General features: G+C 48.4%; 4 protein-coding genes and 1 long non-coding RNA gene across 9 annotated transcripts in view; 3 read left to right on the top strand and 2 right to left on the bottom strand.

The window, feature by feature from the left end:
* Window positions 1-258, bottom strand: part of LOC107395729 (probable C-mannosyltransferase DPY19L4) — a 50,615-nt gene extending 50,357 nt beyond the window's left edge. For all 3 annotated transcript variants that reach the window (XM_054736436.2, XM_054736437.2, XM_054736438.2), the window contains exon 1: window positions 127-258. The gene's annotated coding sequence lies outside the window, so the exon portion shown is untranslated. The remainder of the gene's footprint in view (window positions 1-126) is intronic.
* Window positions 259-1,720: 1,462 nt separating this feature from the next.
* Window positions 1,721-4,888, top strand: msto1 (misato mitochondrial distribution and morphology regulator 1). 2 transcript variants are annotated; one of them, XM_015975165.3, is made up of 12 exons: window positions 1,721-1,909; window positions 2,258-2,387; window positions 2,459-2,525; window positions 2,612-2,687; window positions 2,759-3,018; window positions 3,095-3,209; window positions 3,277-3,564; window positions 3,639-3,770; window positions 3,837-4,021; window positions 4,086-4,193; window positions 4,261-4,373; window positions 4,446-4,888. In XM_015975165.3, the coding sequence occupies exons 1-12, from the start codon at window positions 1,826-1,828 to the stop codon at window positions 4,694-4,696; spliced, it is 1,809 nt and encodes a 602-aa protein (XP_015830651.1). In that variant the 5' UTR covers window positions 1,721-1,825; the 3' UTR covers window positions 4,697-4,888. The 2 variants fall into 2 exon arrangements, with proteins under 2 accessions (XP_015830651.1, XP_015830652.1); XM_015975166.3 differs by having other exon boundaries at window positions 1,724-1,909; window positions 4,089-4,193.
* Window positions 4,889-4,953: 65 nt separating this feature from the next.
* srsf4 (serine and arginine rich splicing factor 4) lies at window positions 4,954-21,747 on the bottom strand. Of its 2 annotated transcripts, XM_015975169.3 has the most exons (6): window positions 21,546-21,747; window positions 16,140-16,282; window positions 8,402-8,511; window positions 7,180-7,388; window positions 7,016-7,093; window positions 4,954-5,525 (listed from the first exon to the last, which is right to left on the bottom strand). In XM_015975169.3, the coding sequence occupies exons 1-6, from the start codon at window positions 21,650-21,652 to the stop codon at window positions 5,090-5,092; spliced, it is 1,083 nt and encodes a 360-aa protein (XP_015830655.1). In that variant the 5' UTR covers window positions 21,653-21,747; the 3' UTR covers window positions 4,954-5,089. The 2 variants fall into 2 exon arrangements, with proteins under 2 accessions (XP_015830655.1, XP_054592418.1); XM_054736443.2 differs by lacking the exons at window positions 16,140-16,282; window positions 21,546-21,747 and adding an exon at window positions 8,801-8,965.
* LOC139064237 (uncharacterized) lies at window positions 19,012-20,050 on the top strand. The gene is made up of 3 exons (XR_011517314.1): window positions 19,012-19,215; window positions 19,584-19,651; window positions 19,880-20,050. It is a non-coding gene; the product is annotated as an uncharacterized lncRNA (long non-coding RNA).
* A 2,930-nt stretch (window positions 21,748-24,677) lies between the features above and the next one.
* The window catches only part of xkr8.3 (XK related 8, tandem duplicate 3), a 4,942-nt gene continuing 4,786 nt past the window's right edge, over window positions 24,678-24,833 (top strand). The window contains exon 1 of the mRNA XM_015975170.3: window positions 24,678-24,833. This exon is cut by the window's right edge and continues 409 nt beyond it. The gene's annotated coding sequence lies outside the window, so the exon portion shown is untranslated.

Below are 24,833 nucleotides of genomic sequence, written 5' to 3'. Positions count from 1 at the left end.
CATGTTGAATACTCTGACTGACCATCTGGCCCACAGCTGGAGGAATAGCCTTATAACTCTGGAGTACTCCGTTACAGAACAGTCTAGATTACTTCATTCTGAACCGAGTATGCTCCAGAAACTTACCTTTACTGTGGACCGCTGGACAGGTGAGGACAGCCAGATAACCAGGAAGCTGCAGCTCAGGCAGGGACTTCTTTGTTTTGTGACCAAACCAAGTTACTCTAGCGCCACCTGCCGGTCCGGAGCGTGTAGGACACCAGAAGATCAGCAGCTTCCAGCATCGTAAGATCCCGGTAGGAGGCTTCCAGGTGCTTTGGTTCTGGTTCTTCACAGTCCAGTTGGTGTTTACCTGACACCTGCTGAAGAGAGGCATGGGAGATAATCTGATTAAACGTGATCATTTTCTGTTGGATTCTGCAGATGAGCTTCGGTGTTGTCCAGATCACACTCAGCTCTTAAAAGGTCACCTGGACCCTTTATAAAGAGCTACTGCTCTCTCCAGGCTCCAGCTGGCCCAGAATGCTGCAGAGAGGTTCATCTCAGGTGTAAAACAAGGAGAGTGTCTCACCTGTCCTGACTGAACTGCAGTGGCCTCCAGTCAGGAGCCGTGTTGAAGGTACTTATGCTTGCTTTCCAACCACTGGCAGAGGCAGCTCCCCCATCTCTCATGGAGAAGTATGCCCCAGCGGTCTCCTCACCACAGTAAGACGTGTTTAGAAACTGAATTTTTATTCCCGGGTTAGGGTTAGGTTGGGGTTACACCCTAACCCATCAGACTGCATTGCCTCAAACATCTGATGATAATGGGGACAGACATCACATGGTCCACGTACTCCACTGCTCGTGAAACAGGCCCAACAGAGACTTTTCTGAGAACGTTAGGGAAATGCGGGCTGGCTGCAGAAGCGTGTTCTAGTTGCAGACCAATCCCGCATCTCCCCTTCTGGGCAAACATTTAGGAGCTGGTTACTTTTAACTGAGCAGGTTTTTGAGCCACTTCCGTCTGGGTTCTTCAGAGGGACCAGGACAGAGGCTGCTCCTGGATTTTAAATAATGTGTTTTTAGCAACAGATGCTGTCATCTTTATTTCTATAGCCCTTTCCATCCACCAGGAGATGAACCACAGAGCTGTACACACGAAAAAGACTGAATTAAAACAACACAGAAAGCGAGGGCCAGCAACCATGAACGTAAAAGCAGTGGTGGTTGTTTTACTGCTGGATCTACGGCTGCGTCTGACAGATCGCAGGTTCTGTCGGACAACATTGGGTTGTGCTAACTATCATCTCCTCTGTGGATCTCATCTCACAAGTAGATCATTCCATCTGAGCATGTGGGCTTGTTTATCCGCTGACACGGGGTGCCACAGGGCTCTGTTCTAGGTCCTGTTGCTGTCCACTTAGACGTGTTAGGTGGTGCCCATCGGTCAATGAAAGAAAACCCACGATGGTCCCAGAAAAAACCTGAATCTGACAAAAGTGACGTTGCTTTCGACCATGCTTCTACTGAAGTCTTTAAAAACAACCAACAGGCCTGCAAACATGATGGTTCTCATCATTCCTGTTTGTGGAACCTTCCTAGAACATCCTACATTTAGCCAAAGATCCGAATAGGATCAAAGGTTACATCCGTTCATTGTATCGGGTTGTGAACCGCAGGCTGTCAGCGCATCCAATCATATTTCGTCTTACTGCTCGTTTCCAGCCAACAGGAAGCAGCCTTTTACCTCTGTAGCGTGTTGACGTCACCGCATCCATCAGCGCGTGGGCCATGTTTGAAGTTGTCGCTGTTGCGTGTCTTCTGGCGCGTGGATCGGGTCAGGATGAGCAGCGTGTGTAGAGAGGTCATCACGCTGCAGCTCGGACATTACTCTAACTTTGTGGGGACCCACTGGTGGAATCTACAGGTGAGGGGCACGCGAGGCTAACATGTTAGCTTCCGCTTCGACGTAAACACAGCTGGTTTAACGTGAAGCATCACTAAGGGAGGCTCATTAAGAACCAGCAGTGTCTGGACTGGTCCTGTCCTCCAGAGGACACCTTCTACAAACATTAGAGCCAGAACTACAATCAGATCAACACAACAGGTCTGCAGCAGGACCCTCATGGGACACCGTCCTCCAGGAGGGACACCTGGCCTGAGCCCTATCTTGGTGGACGGTGTCCATGAGGGTTCAAACAGAACCGCTGACATCCTGTGTTCTTTCCTTCAAGTCCCAGCAGCAACCTCCTCAGTAACCTTTGGTGTTTATCAGGATGCGGCGTTGTCTTACGAGCTCGAGTCGCCACCAGGTGAGATCCAGAGTGATGTGGTCTTTCGCGAAGGACAGACTCTGGGTGGACATGTCACCTACACCCCTCGCCTTATCGCCATGGATCTTAAAGGTACCGATGTCTTCTTTTTCTGTTTGATGGCACCTGATCAGCTGGAGGCTGAAGTGGTCCTCTCTGCACAGGAAGCCTTCGGACGCTACGGCAGGAAGGACGTCTCTATGATGGTGAAGACACCTCTGCTGTCACCTGGTAAACGGACCTTCTCCACACGGCTGCGTGCCTATTGGACCAGAGAACATCTGGCAGTTTGGTGTTAAAGTAGATTTTATTTTCAGGGAGGGGGGGTTCATGATGCACAAAGAAAGTCCTCCAAAAAAGAACTCGTTCCTGGAAGACTTGGACCGTCTGGATGTGAGTGTTAGACAGGATGAACCAGATGTAAATGAGCGGTTCATCACCATGGTAACCGTTTGTCTCCTCAGGAGGAGATCCTGGCAGAGGTGGACTTTTCCTCCAACTCACAGTTGCAGCACTCGGGTAAGAAAACACCTTCTGCTCCTCTACCTGAGGCGAGTCACCAACCAGCTTCAGGAGCCGTGAGCGTGGAGACGGTCAACAGCCGTCTGACTCGGGTCCAGAAGAGCTACAGGTTGGAGGGCAGCGTGAAGGTGTGGTCAGACTTCCTGAGGATCCACCTGCACCCTCGCACCATCTCAGTCATCCAGCAGTACAACCATGATGGGTAAACTGGGTCAGCGAGACTAGGATGAGGTCTAGCTAACACACACCTGCAGTGACGTGCTTACTCGTGTTTGCAGCGAGGCTCACCGTTTGGAAGCTTTTGGTCAGGGCGAGTCTCTCCTGAAGGGGGCGCTGCTGGAGGAGCTGGAGGACAAACTGCACTTTTTTGTGGAGGAGTGTGATTACCTTCAGGTACCGTCGGCCCGCCTCCCACCACCCTCTTCCTGTTCGAGCCTCTCACCTCTGGTTTCGCTCTCAGGGTTTCCAGCTGCTCTGTGATATGGCTGACGGCTTTGCGGGCCTCGGGTCAAAGGTCACGGAGTTGCTGCAGGACTCCTATGGGGGTAGAGGTGTTCTCACCTGGGGGGTGTGTCCTGTCAGCCGCCCTGATTCCAGCCCACTGAAGAACCTGTACCACCTGCTGAACTGCACTCTGGGGGTGGTCCACATGGCTGCTCACAGCTCACTGCTGTGCCCTTTGACCCTGCGGGGGGGGCTGGGCCGGCAGCCCCGCCCCCCACCTGAGTTCCCACACCTCTCCTATGATGTGAGTTTGGCTGTACATTTGCTGTTTGGGACCAGAACTTTGGTGTTGACTGGGCCCGTTTCACTGTCCTGCAGCCCTCTCTGTGGTACCACTCCAGCGCCGTCCTGGCTCTAGCCCTGGACGCCCTGACCGTGCCGTACAGGCTGAGGAACAACAGCGTCCCCTTGTGGCAGATGGCGGACTCGCTGGCCTCCGGCGGGAGGACGGTACGTCTCAGGTTGAGGTCCGCTCAGGTTGAGGTCCCAGCTTCCTAAACACCATTCATGTTTCAGGTTGCGGCTGCTTATGGTGCCGTCCCATTTCCCATGATGCACGGCAGTGGACTGCCCGATGCCCTGAGCGCCTGTGCTGAAGCATTGCCATGGAAACCTCTGTCAGCTTGCCCTGAAGCAGGCGGCGGTCGCCGCTATGGACAGTGGGTTACGCTGAGAGGCTTGGAGAGCCAGGGACTCGGCAGGTGAGACAGCAGGTGTTCTTCACCGCTGACAGGAAACTGAAATAATAAATAATATTCATGTTAGCAGCTGTTTGCCTGCTGGGATCGAACCACCGACCCCTCTGCACCGCCTGTGCTGCGGCGAGGATGTCCTGACAGCCTACATGTCGTCTTTCTACCCGTCGTCTCCTCTGTGAGTGTCTCTCACCTGTTACCGTTTGACGTCTGGACCTGTGTTTACCTGGCCTGTCCCTCTGCAGGGCGCTGCAGCTGGTGGCCACTCCCAGTAAAGTGACTCCGCCCTTTCCTCAGATCTTCAGCTCGTCGCTCAGCTCTCAGGGCTTCCTGCAGAGTGAAGCGCCTCCCCCTGGCGGTGAGTGTTTCCATCTGTTCCCATGGTAACCTACTCTACAAACCGAGAGCCAACCCTTCTCTGCCCCTCCAGTGCCGACCGTCTCCGTCCCCGTCATGGCGTCACTGCAGTCAGGACCCGCCCTCGAGCCCTGGCTCGCCGAGCTGCATCGAGCCGCCAGCGCCATCGACGTCCGCCGCTTGGCGCCCAGCTTCCTGTCCCAGGGGCCTGAGATGATTGATTACCAGGAAGCCTTGGAGCAGCTGCATCTCCTGGCACGGCGTTACCGTGACGACAGCAGCGGTGTGATGCGCTCTTCTTCTGACGAAGAGGAGGATGACTGAAGGTGGTATGCTGGATCGTGAAGGACCAGTCGTCAACCAGAACCAGAACCGGGTTCTGGGTCAGAGTGGAGGCTGAACTAAAGACACTTGTTGGTATATATTTATAAAGGCTTGAGTCGGACACAGGTGGGACAACCGCATGGCCACACTCTTCCTGATTTGTTAATAAAACAAACAGTTCTGTTTCCGTGACGACTAAATGGTTTATTCTGGGCTAAAGTTGAGTGAGATGTCTGCAGAAGAATCATCGCCATGGAAACAAACGAGACAAGACACTTTAATCTGAAAGGATTCACAAAGGCAAGCTGATTTAAAAACAGGGAGGCGTGTCTTCACCTAAACCAAAGAAATACGCTGAAAACTACCAAGCTTATCAAAGGGGGGGGGTCTGAACTAGGACCGGGAACGAGAGCGGGACCGGGATCGAGACTCGGATCGGGAGGCTGATCTGGAACGAGAGCCGGCTTTAGCAGGGGAGGCAGATCGAGACTTGGACTTGGACCTGGACCTGGCTCTGGACTCCTCTGGGGAGCGGGAGCGGGAGCGGGAGCCCCTCCCAGGCTCCTCAGCCTCGTTGTCACTCTTCTGCTGCTCGGGATCCTTTGAGCCAGATTTTTTAGAAGGATCTGGAGAGCCGGAGCGGGAACCGGATCTTGACCTGGAGTCCTCTTTATCGGACTTGGCTTCCTTCCGGCTCTTTTTGCTCTTGGGGCTGCGGCTCCTACTGTGCTCGTCATCCTGGGCGCCGTTGCTGCGCTCCTCCTCCTCCTTGTTCTTCTTCTTCTTGTCCTTCTTGCTGTGAGAGCGGCTGCGGGACCGAGAGCCGGCTCTGGAGACGGGAACCACAGACATCATGTTACAGAGTGAGTGTGTGTGTGTGTGTGTGTGTGTGTGTGTGTGTGTGTGTGTGTGTGTGTGTGTGATACACAGCAACACCATGCCTATTTATAGGGAGCCTAAAGGCGCTTACACATTAGCGTCGGCACGGTCAGCGTTTGGTGGCGTGAGCTCGGTCTCTAACGGGCGGTGTAGCGTTCACTTGTAAATCTGAGGGACTTTTCAGCAATCCCCGAGCCTGTGGGCGGAGTTTAATACGCACGAGAAGGTCCGCGCTGTCCTCCATTATAAGGTAAACAAATGGGCCATTCCCATCGGTACCGGGTCGGCCCGGGCCGGGTAGCGTAGGTTGTTACATATCTGGGTGGCCTGGTATTGTTCCGGGCCAACCAAGGCTCATTCTCAGCCCTCTTCTGGAGGGGGTCTGCTTCAGGCCGACCAGGGCCAACACACCCACTGCTGACAGCAACTCCACACCTTCCATTAGAGCAAGCCTCTGATTGGTGGCTAGAACCAGCCCACATGGGCTTAAGGCAAGGATGTGTGGAATCAACCGGGCCAGGCTGGGGCCGACCCGGTACTGATGGGAATGGCCCAAAAGGCGCACACACAGAAGTTTACATGAACGACTCGTGCATGCGGGAACCCCCCGCTGGCTGGTTCACTGGAGGCGGTAGGCGTAATTTCAGCCGGCCGATCAGTCCGTGGTGTCGCCTCGGACCCAGTCTGGTCGCTGGGGAGGAGGTGTGAGAAAGAGTCGCCTCGGAACCGAAAACGCTTATTTGACCCATGTGTAAAACCAAATTCTGGTCCCGAACCGACGCTAGTGTGTGAGCGCCATAAGTCTCCTCCCTTTGGGGTCCCTGAACGGGGTTAGAGCCGTTTTCTAGCCCGCTCTGCCTCACGCCCTGGGTCACACGCATGTTGTACTGCAGGTTCAATGAAAAGTAACGTGTGTTTGGGCTGAGATTTATCAGCTAGTCAAAGTTCATAATTAGCATGGCTACACACCAGACATCGGTACGTTGCATATGTGACATCACCACATAGGCTCCTCCCCCCTAGCGTAGCTGCTACTCGCCACATGACCAGATTCATGGTGGTTCTTTCCTCCTGTGGGAAGTTTGCTGAACTTCCAGCCTTTTCTCTCGGTTTTCTCCGTGTCTGGGTCGATGACGTCACTCTGGTGAAGCGTTTGTAGTCCTGGACTTATTTTCACACAACACCCCCCCCTAATTTCATGGACATCATGTGTGAAATCCACGGCACAAAACGAGCGGGATTAGAAAACCGCGTTAGCCCCGTTGACTTGCATTCATTTTTTCCGTTCCCCCGGGGACCCGTGGTGCGGTAGTAGATGGGCGTGGCTTAGGCTCCTCATGTTTGATCCTACACACACTCTCATGATGAGGGGGGGTCTGATGTCATTTTAAGGTCTGGAAAATCAGCAGGAAGCTGAACAGGTGTGGCGCAGCTGCTCACCTGGACCGGGATCGGGACCGACTGCTGCTCTCGCTGCGACTGCGGCTCTTATGAGACCTGCGGCTCCTGGAGCGTGACCTGCATGACACACACACACACCAGGGGTCACGTTTCCTGAAGAGCCGAAGCTCAAACACGCCATCATGGCCACTCGTGTCTCTAACCTGGAGCGACTGCGGGAATACGAGCGTTGGCGCCTGGCCCCGGGGCGGTCCTCAACGAGTCGGATCTTTCTCCCGTTCACCTCAGTGCCGTCGAGCTTCTCCAGAGCCCTCTTCATGTCCGAGTACTGCCTGAACTCGATCACGCCCTCGTTCCTGCGACCCTTGTGGGTGTCGGCGTATGTCACCTCACCTGCCTGCCTCATGTAGTCCTGCAGAGACACAAAAGCCAGGCGGAGCCATGACATCATATCCTGGTGATGATGAACCAATAGTAAACAGTTTTTCCTGGCTCTAAGTGAGACGGTACCATCCTGACCGTGCACCAGCACATGCACACTCTGCATTCAGCTGCCTCACGTTTTAACGGCTAAATATTTTTGTCGTTCAGTGTTCTAATCTAAGCATCTGCTGGTTTGAATATGACATTTGACAACGTTTCAGGTGAAAAAACCAGTTTACTGCTAAAAAATATGAAATAAAACTAAATTATCAGGCATTTGTGTTGGAAATGGTACTGACATCTAACAGTAATGGTGGCATGGCTAACATGTACGGGTTGGCAATAATCCAGTTTACATTATGTTCAAAGATAGAAGCGTTTGTGAATTAAATACTACAACGGCTTGCCGTACTTGCTGCTCCTGTGTGTGGAGCAGACTTGTAGCAGTCATGTGACTCGTATCTGCAGCGGTTCTGATCCGTAGCGCTGCAGGATGCAGAATAAGGGTAGGGTTTAGTCTTTCTTAGTTTTACCATCATATATTTTTCTGTGTGCCACTTGATCGTGAGACTGCTTCCTGTTAGCTTTAGCATTAGCCCACATCAGAATCAGAATAGGGTTATTGCCATCGTCAGTGAACAAACAATTCACAAACTAGGAACTTGCTTCGGTAAAGATGTTGCACCAGTGCTACGTTTAAAAATAGACACCACTGTACCAACTAGCGAGAAAAGCTATTTTTGTTCTTTTTCTGCAGCGGTTTTACTGCTTTTCGGTGCACCGCTGCTGATACAGCGCCCCGGTAGTGGCGCAACGCTGCAACTGCAGTCACAATAACATCCATATAGCTGGGGGCAGAGTGAAGTCAGGCTGGGGTGGCACTAAATTAGCTGGAGGCGGCCGCCACGCAAATTTGAATGCAGGAAAAACCCTGGTGAAGCGGCGTAGAACATCAGAATAATGTGTGTGTGTGTGTGTGTGTGGGGGGGGGGGTCGTCATACCTTCAGGTCCTGCCAGCTGCAGCGACTGGAGAGATTCTCAACAATGAGGCGGTAATCCGTCCTTACAGGTGGACCGTACCTGTCCCTTCCTCCCCAGCGCCCATATCCACCTTTCAAGGTAACAGACAGACAAATGAGAACCTGAAGGAAGACGCTGCTGCCATCATTGTAAAGTCCAGCCTCTAAACTACAATAAAATATCAATCAAAAAGGAAACAAAGGCAAAAGAAAACAGGAGAAAAGATTTACAGAAACAGTTAAGACCCTAAAATGCTGTCTGTAAACAAATGAGCCTGTTTACTAAGAAGGTTAACTTAACTTGGTCAACTATAGACAGAGGCTAAGCTAATGCTAACTAGCAACATTTGACTGTTACAAAAGGTGTTGTTTTTCAGGCACCTATGAGAGCTGAACCCACATCTGCTCCTAACCCCATGGCATCCTCACCACCTGGCCTGGGCCTTCATTCACAATGGCTCCCCTTTATGGTCTGCCCAGGGGCCCAGAATGGTCAAACCACACTCTTGGAAAGGGGGACACCATGGCCAGCAATAGGGGCAGGCAGTCAGCAAAGGACTCTTTCAATTAAAACATTGAGGTTCTTTGTTAAATCTTTAACTTTTAATTGACAATCAAATCAAAATGGAATAAAACAGCAATAATAACATGATGTTTTACAAATTACTGACAGTATTTAAATTAGCAGTCATGTTTCTGATTCAGCTAATGAAATATACAAAACATTTCCCCAAATGTAACATGAACGTTTGCGTTGTTGGTGGTCCTGACGGACACATTCATCCAGGACTCATGCTGTCACTAAGGGAACCTCCGAGAGCCTGGAGGGGCACTCTACTGCAGGGCTCAGTGTAGCGGCGGCCTACTTTCTCAATGATGCACCTGAAAAACATCTCAGGTGTCTTCAGTGTAACCAGCCGTTCAAAAACGACTAACCCTAAAAGCCAGCCAGACAGCCTGAGGCTCCTCCCCCTTCGGGCGGCTCAAGGGTCCCTGAGCAGGGCTAGAAAGGTTATTTGTTGATCCGCTTTGTCTTAAGCTTTCCCTTTTTTGGCCGTCTTAGCAAATCTCTCGTCATGAACAGCATCGTGACAAAGAAAAAGTAAATGTGAGGCTGATTTGCATATCTGTGGACGTCTAGTGTGACTGGCTCTGGGACCAAAGTCTACAAGCACTGCTTGAAAACCTACGACTGTCTGCAATCGACCAATGAACGTACAGCTTTGTGACGCTGCAGCAGCAGGACTCCACCTCTCTTGAGTTTTGTTTCAACTTATGTTTTAATACAGATTATAAACTACGCAATGGATTACCAATGGCCCGTATGGATCTCGCTCTACGGCTCGGCACGCTCGTGGTCCGTGCATCGGTCATGTGGAGGGCCGAGGCGCCACCTGTTCACTCTGAAAAGCACAGCGGTGGTCATGACTAGCGGAGGAGTAAACATGCGGCGTAACGAAAATGCGTGTGCCTCCAGTTTGACGGCACAACGCCGTTCCCACGCACCTCCCATCGCTGTGAAAGGAGGGAGGCACGAGCACTAAGGAGATGGGAGCTGTAAATATTGGAGCCAAGCCTGTAAAAGAGGAGTAAAGAAAGAATACTGCACTTCAGAAAGGTGAAGAAATGGGCGAAAGCAGGAAACTCACAGAGCAAGTGGACTATGACAAGCCGTTTTAATATTTAATCAGCAGTTGGACCCTTCCGTAATACATGTTTAAATATGGCAATTATTAAACCCTAGTACTAACTGTGCTGGTCAAAAACATAAATGAAGAAGTTATAATTAAGGATAAGCATAATAAGTGCACTAGTAGGATATTTCTCAGAACCCCGGTAGTCTTTAACACTTATTAGGCAGATAGCACGTCTATAATTCTATTGTTCCTAGTAGACATTAACATTCCAGATATCCATGTTCATTCTAGACAGTTCAGTTAATCACCCTTTGATGTTAGATATTCATCCATCCATCATCATCCGCTTATCCGAGGTCGGGCCGCAAGAGCAGCAGCATAAACAGGGAGGCCCAGACTTTCCTCTCCTCAGCTACTTGGGCCAGCTTTTCCGGGGGAATCCCAAGGCATTCCCTGGCCAGCTGAGAGACATAGTCCCTCCAACGTGTCCTGGGTCTACTTTAGGCATTCTCCCAGTTGGACGTGCCCAGAAAACCTCACCAGGGAGGCATCCTGACCAGATGCCTGAGTCACCTCAACTGGCTCTTCTCGACGTGGAGCCAGTTGAGGTGACTGCGGGTCTACTCTGAGCCCCTCCCTGATGACCGAGCTTCTCACCCTATCTCTAAGGGAGAGGCCAGCCACCCTGCGGAGAAAACTCATTTTGGCCGCTTGCATCTGCGATCTCATTCTTTCGGTCACTACCTGTGACCACAGGTGGGCATACTAGTTGCCCCCCATCTTGGTGCCTGTACGTTGGGGTTTACCCCAGTGAATGAGAGGGTAGCCTCCCTCTGCCTACGTGTGGGGGACGGGTTCTTACTGGTCTGTGCTTGTGCACCAAACTACACTTCAGACTACCCACCTTTTTTGGAGAACTTCCAAGCGGAACGCGGCTCGGGTGGTGGCCAAGGCAAAAACCCGGGCATCGGAGGAGTTCGGTGAGACCACGGAGAAAGACTTCTGTACGGCTTCGAGGAGATTCTGGTCCACCATCCGGCGCTTCGGGGGGGGGGGGCGACAGCAGTGCGCTACCAACACATTCTATAATGGGGACGGTGTGCTGCTGACCTCTACTCAGGACGTTGTGGATCGGTGGGCAGACTTCGAAGACCTCTTCAATCCCACCGACACGTCTTCCAGTGAGGAAGCAGTCTGGGGACTTTGGGTTGGCCTCTCAAATCTCTGGTGCTGAGGTCACTGAGGTGGTTAAAAAGCTCCTCTGTGGCAAGGCTCGGGGGTGGATGAAATCCACCCACAGTTGCTTAAGGCTCTGGATGTTGTGGAGCTGTGTTGGCTGACGCGGCTCTGCAATATTGCGTGGGCATCGGGGGCAGTCCCACTGGACTGGCAGACCGGGGTGGTGGTCCCCTTATTTAAAAAGGGGGACCGCAGGGTGTGTTCCAACTACAGGGGGATCACACTCCTGAGCCTTCCTGGTAAGGTCTATTCAGGGTTCTGGAGAGGAGGGTCCGTCGGATTGTTGAACCTCAGATTCAGGAGGAGCAATGTGGTTCTGGTCCTGGCCGTGGAACACTGGACCAGCTCTATACCCTTAGGGGGATCCTGGAGGGTGCGTGGGAATTTGCCCAACCAGTCTACATGTGTTTTGTGGATTTGGAGAAGACGTTTGACCGCGTCCCTCGGGGGGCCCTGTGGGGGGTACTCCGGGAGTATTTGGTACCAGGCCCTCCAATACGGGCTGTTAGGTCCCTGTATGACCGGTGTCGGAGCTTGGTCCGCATTGCCGGCAGTAAGTCAGGCTCGCTCCCAGTGAGAGTTGGACTCGGCCAAGGCTGCCCTTTGTCACCGATTCTGTTCATTACCTTTATGGACAGGATTTCTAGGTGCAGCCAAGGTGTGGAGGGCATCCGTTTTGGAGGCCTGAGGATCAGGTCTCTGCTTTTTGCAGATGATGTGGTCCTGTTGGCTTCATCAGAACGTGATCTTCAGCTTTCACTGGAGCAGTTCGCAGCCGAGTGTGAAGCAGCTGGGATGAGAATCAGCTCCTCTAAATCTGAGACCACGGTCTTGACTCTTGTCATCTAACAACTTTGAAATCTCTATCTGGGCTGCTCCCAGCTGTTCCTGGGTTTCTGTTAGCTGGTCCCGGACTTCCATCAGCTTCTCGTCAGAGTCAGAACCACCTGCTTCATCTTTTAACGGTAGTTCAGAAAGGGCATGCATTTTAACTTGTGTGTCCATATGAGCATTCACTTCTCTGTCCCACATTTGAACCAACAGGACCGCAAACTCCACCAGGTGCTCTGTGCAGGCAGCGGATTTAAGAGGTTTACCTGTTCTGGGCAGATTTGCAATGTTAGTTTGTAGCAACTTCATCAGCTCATTAGCTTGGCAGTTCTGCAAACCTTCAGCATAACGGTGATTAGTCAAGCTTTCCTGGCCCACACAAGATTCAACTGCGTCAATAATTTGTCTTCCCGGTGAGGGAAGGGCTCATTTCTCTTCGTCGGACATGCTTTAAAATCAAAATTGACTTTTCACCAAAATGAATGTAATGAACAGAAAAGTCTGCCAGATGGCGGCAGAGCGCCAATGGTGGGTACGGGCGGGGTGCTGACGTCACCCGTGTGTCCGCCCGGTGCTCTCAAAATGGCGGTGAGTCGATGACATCACCGGGAAGTTTTAAATACAAAAGTGAATAAAAACACTGCTTAAACTACTGGAACAAATTTGGCGTTTTACCCATAGGCGTAGCGGATTTAGAGACGCAGAAACGCTGCGTCAAACGGCTTGACAGGTCGTCGGAACGCGTATACCGACTGTCTAACTGGTTCCACTAGTTTGCACTGGTTTTGCTAAGCTAGCGGGGCCCATCGCTAACGGGCTCTGAATGTCCAGTTCTATTAGAATTGCACCAGTCCGAGTAACTCAAACGTTCGTGTGCGTTCTTGTTTATATTTCGGACTGTAGCGTATGCAATTCGTGTTTGCAACATCGCTCTTCCGTGTTAAAAGCTTGACTATTAGTGGCTAGTGCTAATAAGCTCAAACGGGCTGATAACCGGTGATCAAAACGGCTATCGAGGGAAGCGGACTTCCGGTGGGGATATTTCTATATCTCCGTTACACAATAAATTGTACAAAGAGCCACGAACACTCGAAAAAGGACATGAAATTATACTGTATGCACCTTAAAGAAAGCAGGAAATCCTTCAGATATCAGTGCTATGAACTCAAAATGGCTGCTAGTATGCCACGTCAGCCTTAGGATGATTTGAGATGAAACAGCGCCTCCTGTGGAGGATGACTGATGTCAACCCCCATTTGCTTTAAATCAGTGGTTCCCAAACTTATTTAGCCGCGCACCCCCCAGCCCCCACATCAGGGCATGGATATATATATATATATATATATATATATATCAGACGTCAAGCTAAGCAGACAGGGTAAAAAAAATATTATCGACCTTTTTTCCCATCACTTTCATTTTTTAAATAGTAATACATAAACATTGGATACCATTACAATTTCCTTTGATTTAATTTTACATAAATATTTGGAGTACCCAGGTAGCACATAAACAATGCAATTTAACGGTTTTCTTAAAGCAGGAACGTTTAACCTGTGCGGCCAGAGCGCTCTCCTTCCTTCTGCTCTGGTAAACCTGAGCTGGTCACCTACTTGTGCGTAATCACATGTCTATAGGGGACAAGATGGAAAAGATATTTTGCCTCAGACCGACTTATTGCTGTTTTATGGTGTGGCTGAATCTGCGATCCGCTGCCACGCAGACTGGAATAGCAAGTGCTGCAGTAACAGGCGTTGTTGTAAGGTTCGGAGTCACTGGCTGGAGCGGACCCGACTTTAGTACGTCATCCCAAAATAGAAGCTAATATCTTCATTTGACCTGGAATGAAAAATGTTATAAAACCTCTTAAAAGTTTTTATCACGGAGGCAGCGCTCATTTCTGTCTTCAGTCTGACGGCGCGCCGGAGTTTGAGCAGCGTGTGTGCTTATTGAATCTGTGTGTGTGTGTGTGTGTGTGTGCGCGCGCTGCACAGCTCCATGACCCGCTCCAGACTAGTCACCGCGTCTCGTTATCGGCGCTATTTAAACCAATGTTGTAAAATTACCTCTGCCCAGCCCAGATGTGCTCACTTGTGCACCGTGAGCCGTGGCTCCGCTGGAACATCCACAATGTTCTGTGTGAGAGGTTTACAATAATGACGGCTCACTTGACCGCGGTGTTTACAACGTCAGAACACCTGCATGAGACAGGTGTTAATTACAATCTGCCAGAATGACTCGCCACCTTCAGATTCCTCCAACACCGTTAAAAATGATCAAATACGGAACATGTCGGCGTGCGCAGGCCAGAGTGCTGAAGCTCGGCGCATTGTTATTATGAAGCTAGGGCACATGCGGAGGACACACGTGCAAAAATATACTTGTTTTCAATTGCATTTATTGGGCCCACTTACTTTTTCTTTGGCCCACCCACAAATGAGTTTCTGGCTACGCTAATGGTGACATCTGACAGACTTCTCTGAGCTCCGCAGCATTACACTTTTCACCTCGCGCACCCCCTAGCGGCAGCTCGCGCACCCCACACTTTGGGAATCCCTGCTTTAAATGAAGATGCTGCTCTCTAGTGGTGGATTACGAGATTGCCTCGTTTTCAACCAGAAACATCAAACTTATTGTTGTTTTAAAGAGTGTTAACTGTTTAAATACTGTATGTCTCAGACTTATCACAAAGTGTCAAAAATGTGCAAATATCGGGCAACGGCTCACCATTATGTAATTATGTAAGTCTGGACCTCTCGCCTTGGGCTGCTGCCCCGCGACCCGCCTCTGGATACGCGGATGAAAATGGATGGATAAAGCTGCACATATTAGAACTAAACTCTCAACAGAACACATTTCTAACCTGCAATATCAATTGCAAACATGAACATTAAACATCAGTGCTTGTGCTCCTTGTCAGCAGTGATTAAACGTTTCTGCACATCAGAGGTTGTTTGCCAGGAACACCAGTGTGTTCACAGTCTCAGGCTTCACTCAGATCTGTGACATGTTCCTATGCTGCCACTGGTGCTGAATGCTCTTTCTGAGGGGGCACACGTGGCAGGAAAACAAAGGTATCTCTTCAATAGGCTTGCCACCCTGGGAAAATGGGCCTGGAGTGCAGCACTCCTCCGTGAGGGGGTGGGGGGATGGGGGGTTGCACATGTTCCACTGCTGTTTCGCACCAGTATCAGCTGATGGAGGGCTCTAGTTTCGTTGCACCGCTTGTGTCAGCGGACACGGTAGAGTCGGGGAGGGGGGTGGGGCATGACGCTTAGCCTGGCGGGCGGGGGGAAACCCTGATATCGTTCTGCTCCACATCCGACTCCTTCAAGGCAAACCACGTCCAAATGACCGATGTTGCACCGGTCTTCTTTACGAGAACCTCCTCCTCCACAGGCTCCATGCTTTCAGCCTCAACAGACGCCACTTGATGATGATGTCATCAACATGCGCTATCGCGATAGGTCAATATAGTCAAACTCTCTACCGTTGGCCAAATTAATATCATTTCTACCGTATACCGCCCACCCCTACTTTCAATTACCAACTACTGGGTATTACAGTGAAATGTATTTGTCTACTTACCTTGTAGGATTGTCATCTAGTCTTCTGGTGCTGAGCTGCAACTGGCAACAGCCGAAAAACTCGCAGAACAGGAGTGAGAAGTCACCTATTGTTTGTAAAAATGGTCTGCCGTACCTTCATTTGACCACAGGATGTCACTCTGACTTCACTCTTGCATAACGCACTTATATTTTGGCCTATTTGGGCAGTGATTAAAAAAGATCACCTGTAAACCTGATGTTTAATGTGACACTGTAGAAACTGGATGCGTATAAAAATGTTAGTCTAGAGCCGTGCACTGCTTCCCCCCAGGTCTGAGAGGTTCCCACTGAATCAAACTAATCTTAATTTCACGTGTTCATCAGCCACCAAGAACAAGCTTACATTGTTTTTAATGAGATCAATGACATTCATGTAAAGTGAACAAATGCATGCTGGATACTCACTCCGCCCACCACTATAGCCTCCATCACGACGAGGTCCCTTGGTGTGCTCCACAATCACCCTCTCCCCACACAGCTCTTTGCCATTCAGGTCATAAACAGCATCATCAGCATCACGTGGGTCATCAAATTCAACAAACCCGTACCTGCAGAGAACAAAGCAAACCGGCTCAGACTAGTCTGGAAACACTAAAATACATGATTCACAAGTTTCTCTGATCCAACACACCTGGTTTAACCTGCAGGTGAGGAACAGGCCTCAGTAGAGTTTGATGAACTGTTGAACAGGTGATTCAACCATTTAGGGCTGAAACGATTCCTCGAGTATTTCGAATAATTCGAGTACAAAAAATCCTCGAGTCAAATTCTCTGCCTTGAGGCTTCGTTTAATTCATGTTTAATTAATTCATGGCTTTGCAATCGCCCGGGGTCATGTTTCACCCGGACCAAAATAAGTGACGCACACACACACTGCACTGAATGCACACACGAGTAGCGAATGTAACTTAACTTTCTCTTAAGCCATGGCGGACAACGTGGACCGCGGTGGAGTGCGAAAAAGAGATAAAATGTCAAAGGTGTGGGAGCATTGTTCACGTCGTGAGGCGTAAAACGTAGTCCAGTGTAAACACTGTAAAATGGATCTAGCCCACCACATCCTCCACGCTGCAGCACCTGACCAGGAAACATCCACCTGTAAATGTCTCTTCTGCAAGCGGACTCGGAGCCTCTACAAGATAATGCATTTTAGCCTGTATTTCTATATATCCTGCAGACGCGGTGCGACTTTTTTGTTTGTAGCGCTCAGTTTCAGCTCACACCGTACGTCTGGTAGCAACACGTCGGACTTAAAATGTGCTAAAAAATAGCCGTTTTTACAACACGTCGGACTTTTTACTGTGTTGTTATTGATGTCCGTTGTCCCTCGGGGCCGCTGCAGGAGGACACGGGTATTTATGGGAGGAAAACAAAAGAAAGTAAATAAATGTTGTGTGATCAGTGTAATTTGACATAACCACGGCAAACAGGCTTTCGACAATCCTTGTTAGTGTTAGACAAAAAAGTGTAGAAATTAAAACGGACGTGTGTTAATAGGGAAACAGCTGGCGAGCATGCGCCGTGAGCGGTTCTGGTGCTGTTTGGGCCGCAGCCGCTCGCATTTGTTTACTGTGAAGTAAAGTTGAAGTGCTGAAGTTTTGAAAACTCATTTTGAATAAAACGAAGAATAACTGGCAATTGTTCATTTGAAGAGGCCTTTCATATTTTATAACATGCTATTCGATATAATGGTTTACAAACGCAAAAGGGTAATTTATTAGAGTACTCGATTAATCGATAAAAGATTTGATAAGAGTACTCGATTACAAAAATATTCGATAGCTGCAGCCCTACAACCATTGACCCAGGTGTGCTGGAGCAGGAAACATGGAACCATGCTGGATAGCGGCCCTCTAGGACCAGGAAGGGGAGAGGATGATATTTTCATGGGTCTTTGTCAGATGATGTGTTGGGTGCTGTAGAGCGTTGCATGATGGGATGGCTAAGTGTATAAACAACAGTGTCGGTGGTCGTTTTGTGTGCTGTGAGCTTATAAATCTGCAGAAAATGGTACACCCGTTTTGTGCGAAGGGTTGCCATGTCAGGTCACACGATTACAATAACAAGGAGAACATGGGGACGTCAAATGGTCTGGGTCGCAGTAGTCTGAAGGAAGAACATAACTTTTGAAACAGCATCTTCCTAAATGTGTGTTTGCTCACAGCATTTTCATGAAGGCAACCAAAACAGCTGTTCTGTGTCTTCCCACAAGCCTCAGCCAAACGCGGAGGGCAGATGAATGCAGAGGTGGGTAGTAATTTACTGAGTAAAGCCTTTCCTCGTCCGACATTTTGACACCAACATGCCTATTTTTGAACGGGGGGGGGGGGGGATGGAAGGAAGATATTTTAGGTGTTGTGTGAAAATAAGTCCAGGACTACAAGCGCTTCACCAGAGTGACGTCATCGAACCAGACATGGCGAAAACCGAGAGAAAAGGCTGGAAGTTCAGCAAACTTCCCACAGAAGGACAGAACCACCATGAACCTGGTCATGTGGTGAGTAGCAGCTACGCTAGGGGGGAGGAGCCTATGTGGTGACGTCACATATGCAACGTTCTGATTTCTGGTGTGTAGTCATGCTAATTACGAACTTTGACTAGCTGATAAATCTCAACCCAAACCCACGTTACTTTTCATTTAACCTGCAGTACAACATACATGTGATCCACATATATTTTAGTATAACTCCGGTTTAACTCGGGCTCTTAACAGAAATAAAAACTAGTGTGTAGGTTATAACCTCTCGAAGCTCAGAGAGGCGGAGTCTTACTGCTGCGATGTCCCAAAGGTGTGTTTTCATTGGTCGGTTGCAGGGCTGCCACGATTAGTCGACGCGTCACGGCGTCGAGAAATAAATAAATAAACGACGATTAATTTAATAGTGCATGGGTGTGTCCGAATCTACGGGAAGGATGATTGTAAGACCGCATTTTGAGGTAGATGACGTCACAGCGCAGCGGCGAGTACGGTCCCAATTCCAAGAATACTCATTCTTGCATCCTCAAACGCGTCCTCGCTCCGCCCACATTTCGAGGACGGGTCTGTTGTAAAATGGGGAGAGCTCCGAAGCTTTAAACGTAAGTTTGTTAAAAACTAGCCGTAGAAACCTAAAAAGCTTAAAGCGGTTCAGTTTATAGACATTTGTTGTTTGTATATTTGTTTTTTAAATTACATTTTAGGCAGAAATCAGCCAGAACGAGTTTGTATCGCGGAACCCAGTTATTCCAGTGTGTGTGTGTGTGTGTGTGTGTGTGTGTACTCCTTTTCACAGGACGAGTTTGTTACGTGCACACCTCAGCAAGCTAACGTCCTGACCGAGGCCATTGTGAGCATGGTGGTCACCAGACTCCTGTCCATGGTCGGTATCAAGGTTTCAGAGCAATGATCAAGCTGCTCAACCAAGGTTACCATGACAACTACCTACCTGGTCGGTCCCGTTTTACCAGTATAATGGAAAGGAAATATGACAGAACCTTTAAGGTAGGTGTGTGTGTGTGTGTGTGTTTCTCTCTGGACACAAATAAAATAATTAGAATAAAATACATTTCATGATCAAATTAAAAGGTATGACTGAACAACAAGAAACTACTATTTTTAAAGCATAAAACATTTTCTTTGTGTTAAATCTGAACCTACTTCACTTGATTTAACTGAATTATTAATCTGGTAAATAAACTAACTTTAAAGCTTCTTTCGGGAGTATTTCTCTTATTTGATGGCACCATCTAGTGGCTGACAAGCATATCACACTCCTGTTTGTTTAAGATGGTGACTTCTGTAGCTAAAACACGTTGTTTTACGAGTACTGTTCTCATGTCATGTTGTGTTCTCATATATTTATATTTTAGAGACTTTCTTGTCTGTGAAAAGTTCATCAACTCTGCATCAGCCGAGGTGTTCCTTAAGCCTGAAGCAGGTAAGCGGTAGTTTAACGCTATTGGTTCAGGTCAGTTTCCTATTGCACGGAGCTCTGTGGGTCAGGGGGCGTGGTTAGCAACTAAATAAAAAAAGACGTATTGCTTACATTATATCACAATACCTGATAAGATCATCACTTTTACAGATTTCTGACAAATCATACATCATTTCTGAATGGGGAAAACTCCAGAAAGATACTTTAATATCTTTTATCTTCTCGGTAAAGCAGACCCTCAGAGCTGTCGATGGTCTGACTGCTGACGTGTGGACCAGCCGTGCTACAGAGGCGTGCCTTGGTGTCTCCTGCTATCTCCTGAGTTATGATTGGAAGATGAAGCGCTTCAACCTTGCCACCATGCCTCTTGTGAACAAGTCATTTTTGGTTTAAGGAGCCTACTTCCATCTAACTGCAGCATTTGTATTAACAGGCTACAAATTAATTAAGTTGTTGATAAGCGATCATCTTGTCTTTACTAGCTGGCACACAGCTGATCACACTTCAGACTAGAAGCTAATGATGGTAAATTAGAGCATCCTGGTGCAACAAGCTAAACTTTAATGAATGACACGATGAGTCGACTATTAAAATAGTCGTTTGTGGCAGCCCTAGTCAGGAATCGTAGATTTTCAAGCAGTGCTTGAAGATTTTTTGAGGCTGATTTGGTTGTGAGACAGCTCAGAAAGCTGTCACAGAGCCGGTCACACACAGCATGGTACACATACATGCAAATCACCCTGATGTTGACCTTTTTTGTCACAACTCTGCTAAGGACGAGGGACTTAAGACGACCAAAAATCACACCGTGTGATCAGGGCATAAGGAAGGTCTGCTCACCTTTCATCACACAGGCATCAGATGATTAATTCCTCGTCATGACCCGTTATCTACCCATCATCCTCCATTCATCCAACTGGAACCAGTAAGAGTTCTGATCATTTCTTTAGTCCCGCTTTAACGCCGACTGAAACCGTCTCAGATTGTCGTGCACGCTCTGGGGTTGTTAGTAAATTTAAGTCCTCGGCGGTGTTGCCAACTGCACCTGACAAGAAGTAGCTGAAGTTGACCCACAAATCACCCAGATGTTGCCAGGCGCTAATTTGCATATTGGTGACGTCATCACGCCACACTGGCGTTCATTTCCCTCTCAACATTCAATAATATATAGATTAAAATAAATACGTGTCTATTTATGATCTTTTTCACCGAAGACTTAAACCACGTTGGTCTTTCTTAGGAGTAAAAGTGAGGAAAATACAAATATTTTATTAGTTACAACATTAAATGATTAAAATGGCCCTAATTGCTTTGATGTGTGAAATAAATCCTAAAGGTATAAATGAAGTGATATTAAAACTGATTTGGTGTGGTGATCAGCTGTTAGGACAAAGCCCAGACCTCCTGCTCTCCGGTTTCCTCATCTATAATAACGGCGGCACAACGGTGCACAGAGCGGGTCTCAAGATTTAACGATCCCCGTGTCACTGAAGGAAATTCAATCATGCTCATCGATCCTCTTGATTATCGACTTATATTTAGAAATATATATTTATATAACATATTTATATTTCCGTATAACTAAATATCCCTGCGGTTATTCCATATTTAGATTCCGCCTCCACCAGGACACAACGGCTCTCCGGTGCCACGTCTGACGTTAGCTTAGCCGAAGCCACCATTAACTTACAATGAGCGAGCCGCCGGTCGCCTTTAGAGTGCGTACATCTCATTCATAAGCACGAATGTGAAAGCAACCCTGAAACGGCAACGAATCAAACATCTGTGGAGAACTTGGGGGTCAATCCTGTCGCTAGTGGTAGTTAGCATTAGCTCCAGAGGCCCGTTAGCATCGACACGGCTCGGCCCGTTTGCTACTGTTCGCGCAGTTCCTTACCCATTTTTCAGGTCCACTTCAAGAATTTTGCCGTATCCCTTGAAGAACCTCTCCACGTCCTTCTCCCTGGCTCTGTAGCTCAACCTTCCGATGTAAACACGAGACATGTTAGCCTGTGAGAGTTGCCAAAGCGCGCCGGAACGAAGAACAAGCTAAAGTACTCTTCTTCTGCGGGGACCGGCAGGCTAGACGCACCAAAGGCGTATCGCTGCCCCCTGCTGGTACAACCCGGTTCTCCTCAAACCTCACACTCAGCAACAATGCAGCAACGCCCCCAAAATAATGCTGTTCTTTCGGTTCAGCTTCTCAAATGAAACACGGTCTCTAATTCCATTTTTGGTTCCTTTTAAAACACAGGAAAGGTTTCTCATTACCTTGCTGACAGTTTCGTTTGCCGACTGCAAAACATCCTCAGGGCTGATGCTCCATGTCTAACCTTTCCTGTGTTTTAAAAAGAGCCAACCACATCTTGTGCTGTAATCAAGGTTCTCAAAGTTGCCACCGAATCACTTAAATGATGGGGCCAGAAAGGTTTTTAGGGTGACACACCAAACTGGCCCTTGCTGTAACTCTGGGAGAGTTTAGCACGTCTACATTTATTAGCTGCAGCCGTTGCTAGTGTAGCGTACCAAAGGCCAACAGATTGGTTATTTGTCCACTGTAAGGTCAGAGGTCATCACACAGAAGCATCCAGGTTGTTTCATGTGCTTGGGGTATTATGTGCCACATCTTAACTGTCTGGTCTGCAAACCAGTAAACACACTGCTCTACGACCTTGTTACCAGGAAGGGAAGCCATGATAAAGTCCTTCTCCTGACTCCTTTATTTGAGCAGCAAACCCAAGGTCCATGCAGAAGACGAGACTTTTACTCTGAATAATCTTCTCCGGCTTATAAATGATTATAATTTTATAAGTGTTATATAATCATATTTTGTGATCGAACAATATGTTGAAATCCAAAGAGTTTTAATAATGTGTCCTATACTTTAATTAATGACTGATGGGTTAACATGAATATTTTCCTGTAATGATTCATTTTGGATCTTAAATTAGACCTGATCAGTAATTCTCCAATTTGATGTTAATCTATCAGTATACTATCGTTAATGGTTTAACATTTCTGCCTCACATTAAGAATAACCTCTCTAAGTATGTAAGTAAGTCTCTAAATAGTTAGTAACCCTAACCCATTTCCCCACTAATCTATTCTATTCTATTATGTTGCATTCTATTCTATTCTATGTGGGCGACGGTGGCACAGGAGTTAACTGCTCGCCCTGTAATCGGAAGGTTGCAGGTTCGAGCCCCACTCAGTCTGTCGCTGTCGTTGTGTCCTTGGGCAAGACACTTAACCCACGTTGCCTGCTGGTGGTGGTCGGAGGGACCGACCTCGCCTGTCAGTGCGCCCCAGGGCAGCTGTGGCTACGTTGTAGCTCACCACCAGTGTGTGAATGTGTGTGTGAATGGGTGAATGACTGATTGTGTTGTAAAGCGCCTTTGGGGGTTCCAGGACTCTAGAAGGCGCTATATCAAATACAGGCCATTTACCATTTATTCTATTCTGTTCTATTTTGTTCTGTTCTATTCTAAGTTCACACTTTCTTTACAAAACTCCCTAAAACGTGTTTTTGTGCTAGCAGGACCATAGACATCTATGTTTGTGTAGGGCAGGTTTGCGGCTACATGAAGTAGCCAATCGCAGTAGAGACCTTCTAGCCAATCAGAGGCGAGAAAGGCGGGTCCTTCCTTGGACATACTCCGATTCTAAATAATGGCTGTGTCTCAATTCAGGGTCTGCATCCTACGTCGGCCGGATTCGTCGGCCGGTTACGTCACAGCGCCGCGACTCGGCCTGTCCCAATTCGAAGACTCCTTCAAATGCGGTCGACGAATGCGGCCTTCTTTTCGCCTGAATGAAGGATGGGTCCGGTGTATCCTTCAATAGGTAGCATTTCCCAAGATGCCTTGCAGGCCAGCCGGCAGAAAAACTTAAAAACAATGGCGGACAGCAAGCGGGAGCTGTCGGAGAGGATTGCGCATATAAATGTCAGTATAAACTTGAAAACTGTTAGGTTAATGACTTTTTGTGATACATGAACGTTATTTTAGTTAGAAATGTTACAGTAAAAGTGCTTGTATTGCAGTCTCGGCTCGTATGTTCGGCCGCTCGGTGTCGTACTTCTCCCGCTACGTTTCCCCCTGATTTTAATAGAAGTTTGTATTTTAGGTACAAGAGAAAACCAGGGAATTTATTAAGCTTAGGGCGGAGACGGACCACATGATCACCGGAGCAAAGTATTCGGCGGCTGTGGCATGGAGGTACAATAACATCTCTTATGTTAAAAACTCGTTTGAGTTTATTTTTTTCTGCGAAAACATGAAAGGAATAACCCGTTGTCCTCTTTTCTCTTCCTGTTTCTTTTCTTACATGTTTGTTAAGACTATTCTGGAGAAAATGGGCATCCAGGGGAAGGTGCCAGCGATGACCAGCTTCTGGAGCTGATCAGGGAGGACATGAGGCTGCAGATGGAGGCAGAGCAGCAGAGGGCACAGGAGAGAAGGGAGAACTTTGACAGCTTTTTACTTTGCTAGAAAAAATGGTTAAGGAAGATTAAACATGTACATATAAAAGAAATATCTAAATAAAATCAGTTCTGTATTAAACTCTTGAATTTTATTTTGGTTTACAAATGAGAATTGTTTACTAGAGGGTATCCCGCTGGGTCTTAAAGTCTTAAAAGGTGATAAATCGGTTTTGGTCAAATGAAAACCCTTAGAAAGTATTAAAAACTATTATCACATCTTTACTCAGGATCAGCTTGTCTAAAGTATTTTCTTTGAATTAGCTCTCCAACAGTCAAGGAAATGATTAAAGATCTAAATAAAACTTCCAGCTCCATCGTTTACAGTTCCTTCTCCCTTCTGCTCAGCGGTTCCACTGTTGCTAGGCGACGGAACGTTCGCCGAGGGAGAGGCGGGAGTTCATGAAGGCTAGGCCTGTCCAGGGTTAGGGTTAGCAGCCGTTAACATCCGGTCTACCCGGCCGACGGAGGACGCAGCCCACGTCGGCGGGTGGGCTGCGTCCTTCGAAGGATGCAGACCCTGAATTGAGACACAGCCCATGACGCGTCCCGGACAGAGCAGCAATGGGGGCGGGGCTCTGGTTCTGATGTTGCTACTTCCTGAGACCGAACCGCTCCTTCCGGTCCGATCCATTGTTCAGTGGAGAGTTTTCCACATGCTGACCTCCAGCGGAGCTCCGGGCTCCTCCGGTCCGTCCAGCCGGG

This window comes from Nothobranchius furzeri, chromosome 19, assembly GCF_043380555.1.
Source record: "Nothobranchius furzeri strain GRZ-AD chromosome 19, NfurGRZ-RIMD1, whole genome shotgun sequence".
Lineage (NCBI taxonomy): Eukaryota > Metazoa > Chordata > Actinopteri > Cyprinodontiformes > Nothobranchiidae > Nothobranchius > Nothobranchius furzeri.
This window is presented reverse-complemented; position numbering and strand designations above follow the sequence as displayed.

What these genes read in the sequence shown, in the direction of transcription:
- msto1 (XM_015975165.3), top strand. Translation starts at nt 1,826, where the DNA reads ATGAGCAGCGTGTGTAGAGAGGTCATCACGCTGCAGCTCGGACATTAC. An exon ending in CAGCAGTACAACCATGATGG is followed by an intron (nt 3,019 to 3,094) that starts GTAAACTGGGTC and finishes TCGTGTTTGCAG; the next exon opens with CGAGGCTCACCGTTTGGAAG. An exon ending in TCCCACACCTCTCCTATGAT is followed by an intron (nt 3,565 to 3,638) that starts GTGAGTTTGGCT and finishes ACTGTCCTGCAG; the next exon opens with CCCTCTCTGTGGTACCACTC.
- srsf4 (XM_015975169.3), bottom strand. Translation starts at nt 21,652, where the DNA reads ATGTCTCGTGTTTACATCGGAAGGTTGAGCTACAGAGCCAGGGAGAAG. An exon ending in GAAGTGGACCTGAAAAATGG is followed by an intron (nt 16,283 to 21,545) that starts GTAAGGAACTGC and finishes TGTTCTCTGCAG; the next exon opens with GTACGGGTTTGTTGAATTTG. An exon ending in AGGCTATAGTGGTGGGCGGA is followed by an intron (nt 8,512 to 16,139) that starts GTGAGTATCCAG and finishes TTACCTTGAAAG; the next exon opens with GTGGATATGGGCGCTGGGGA.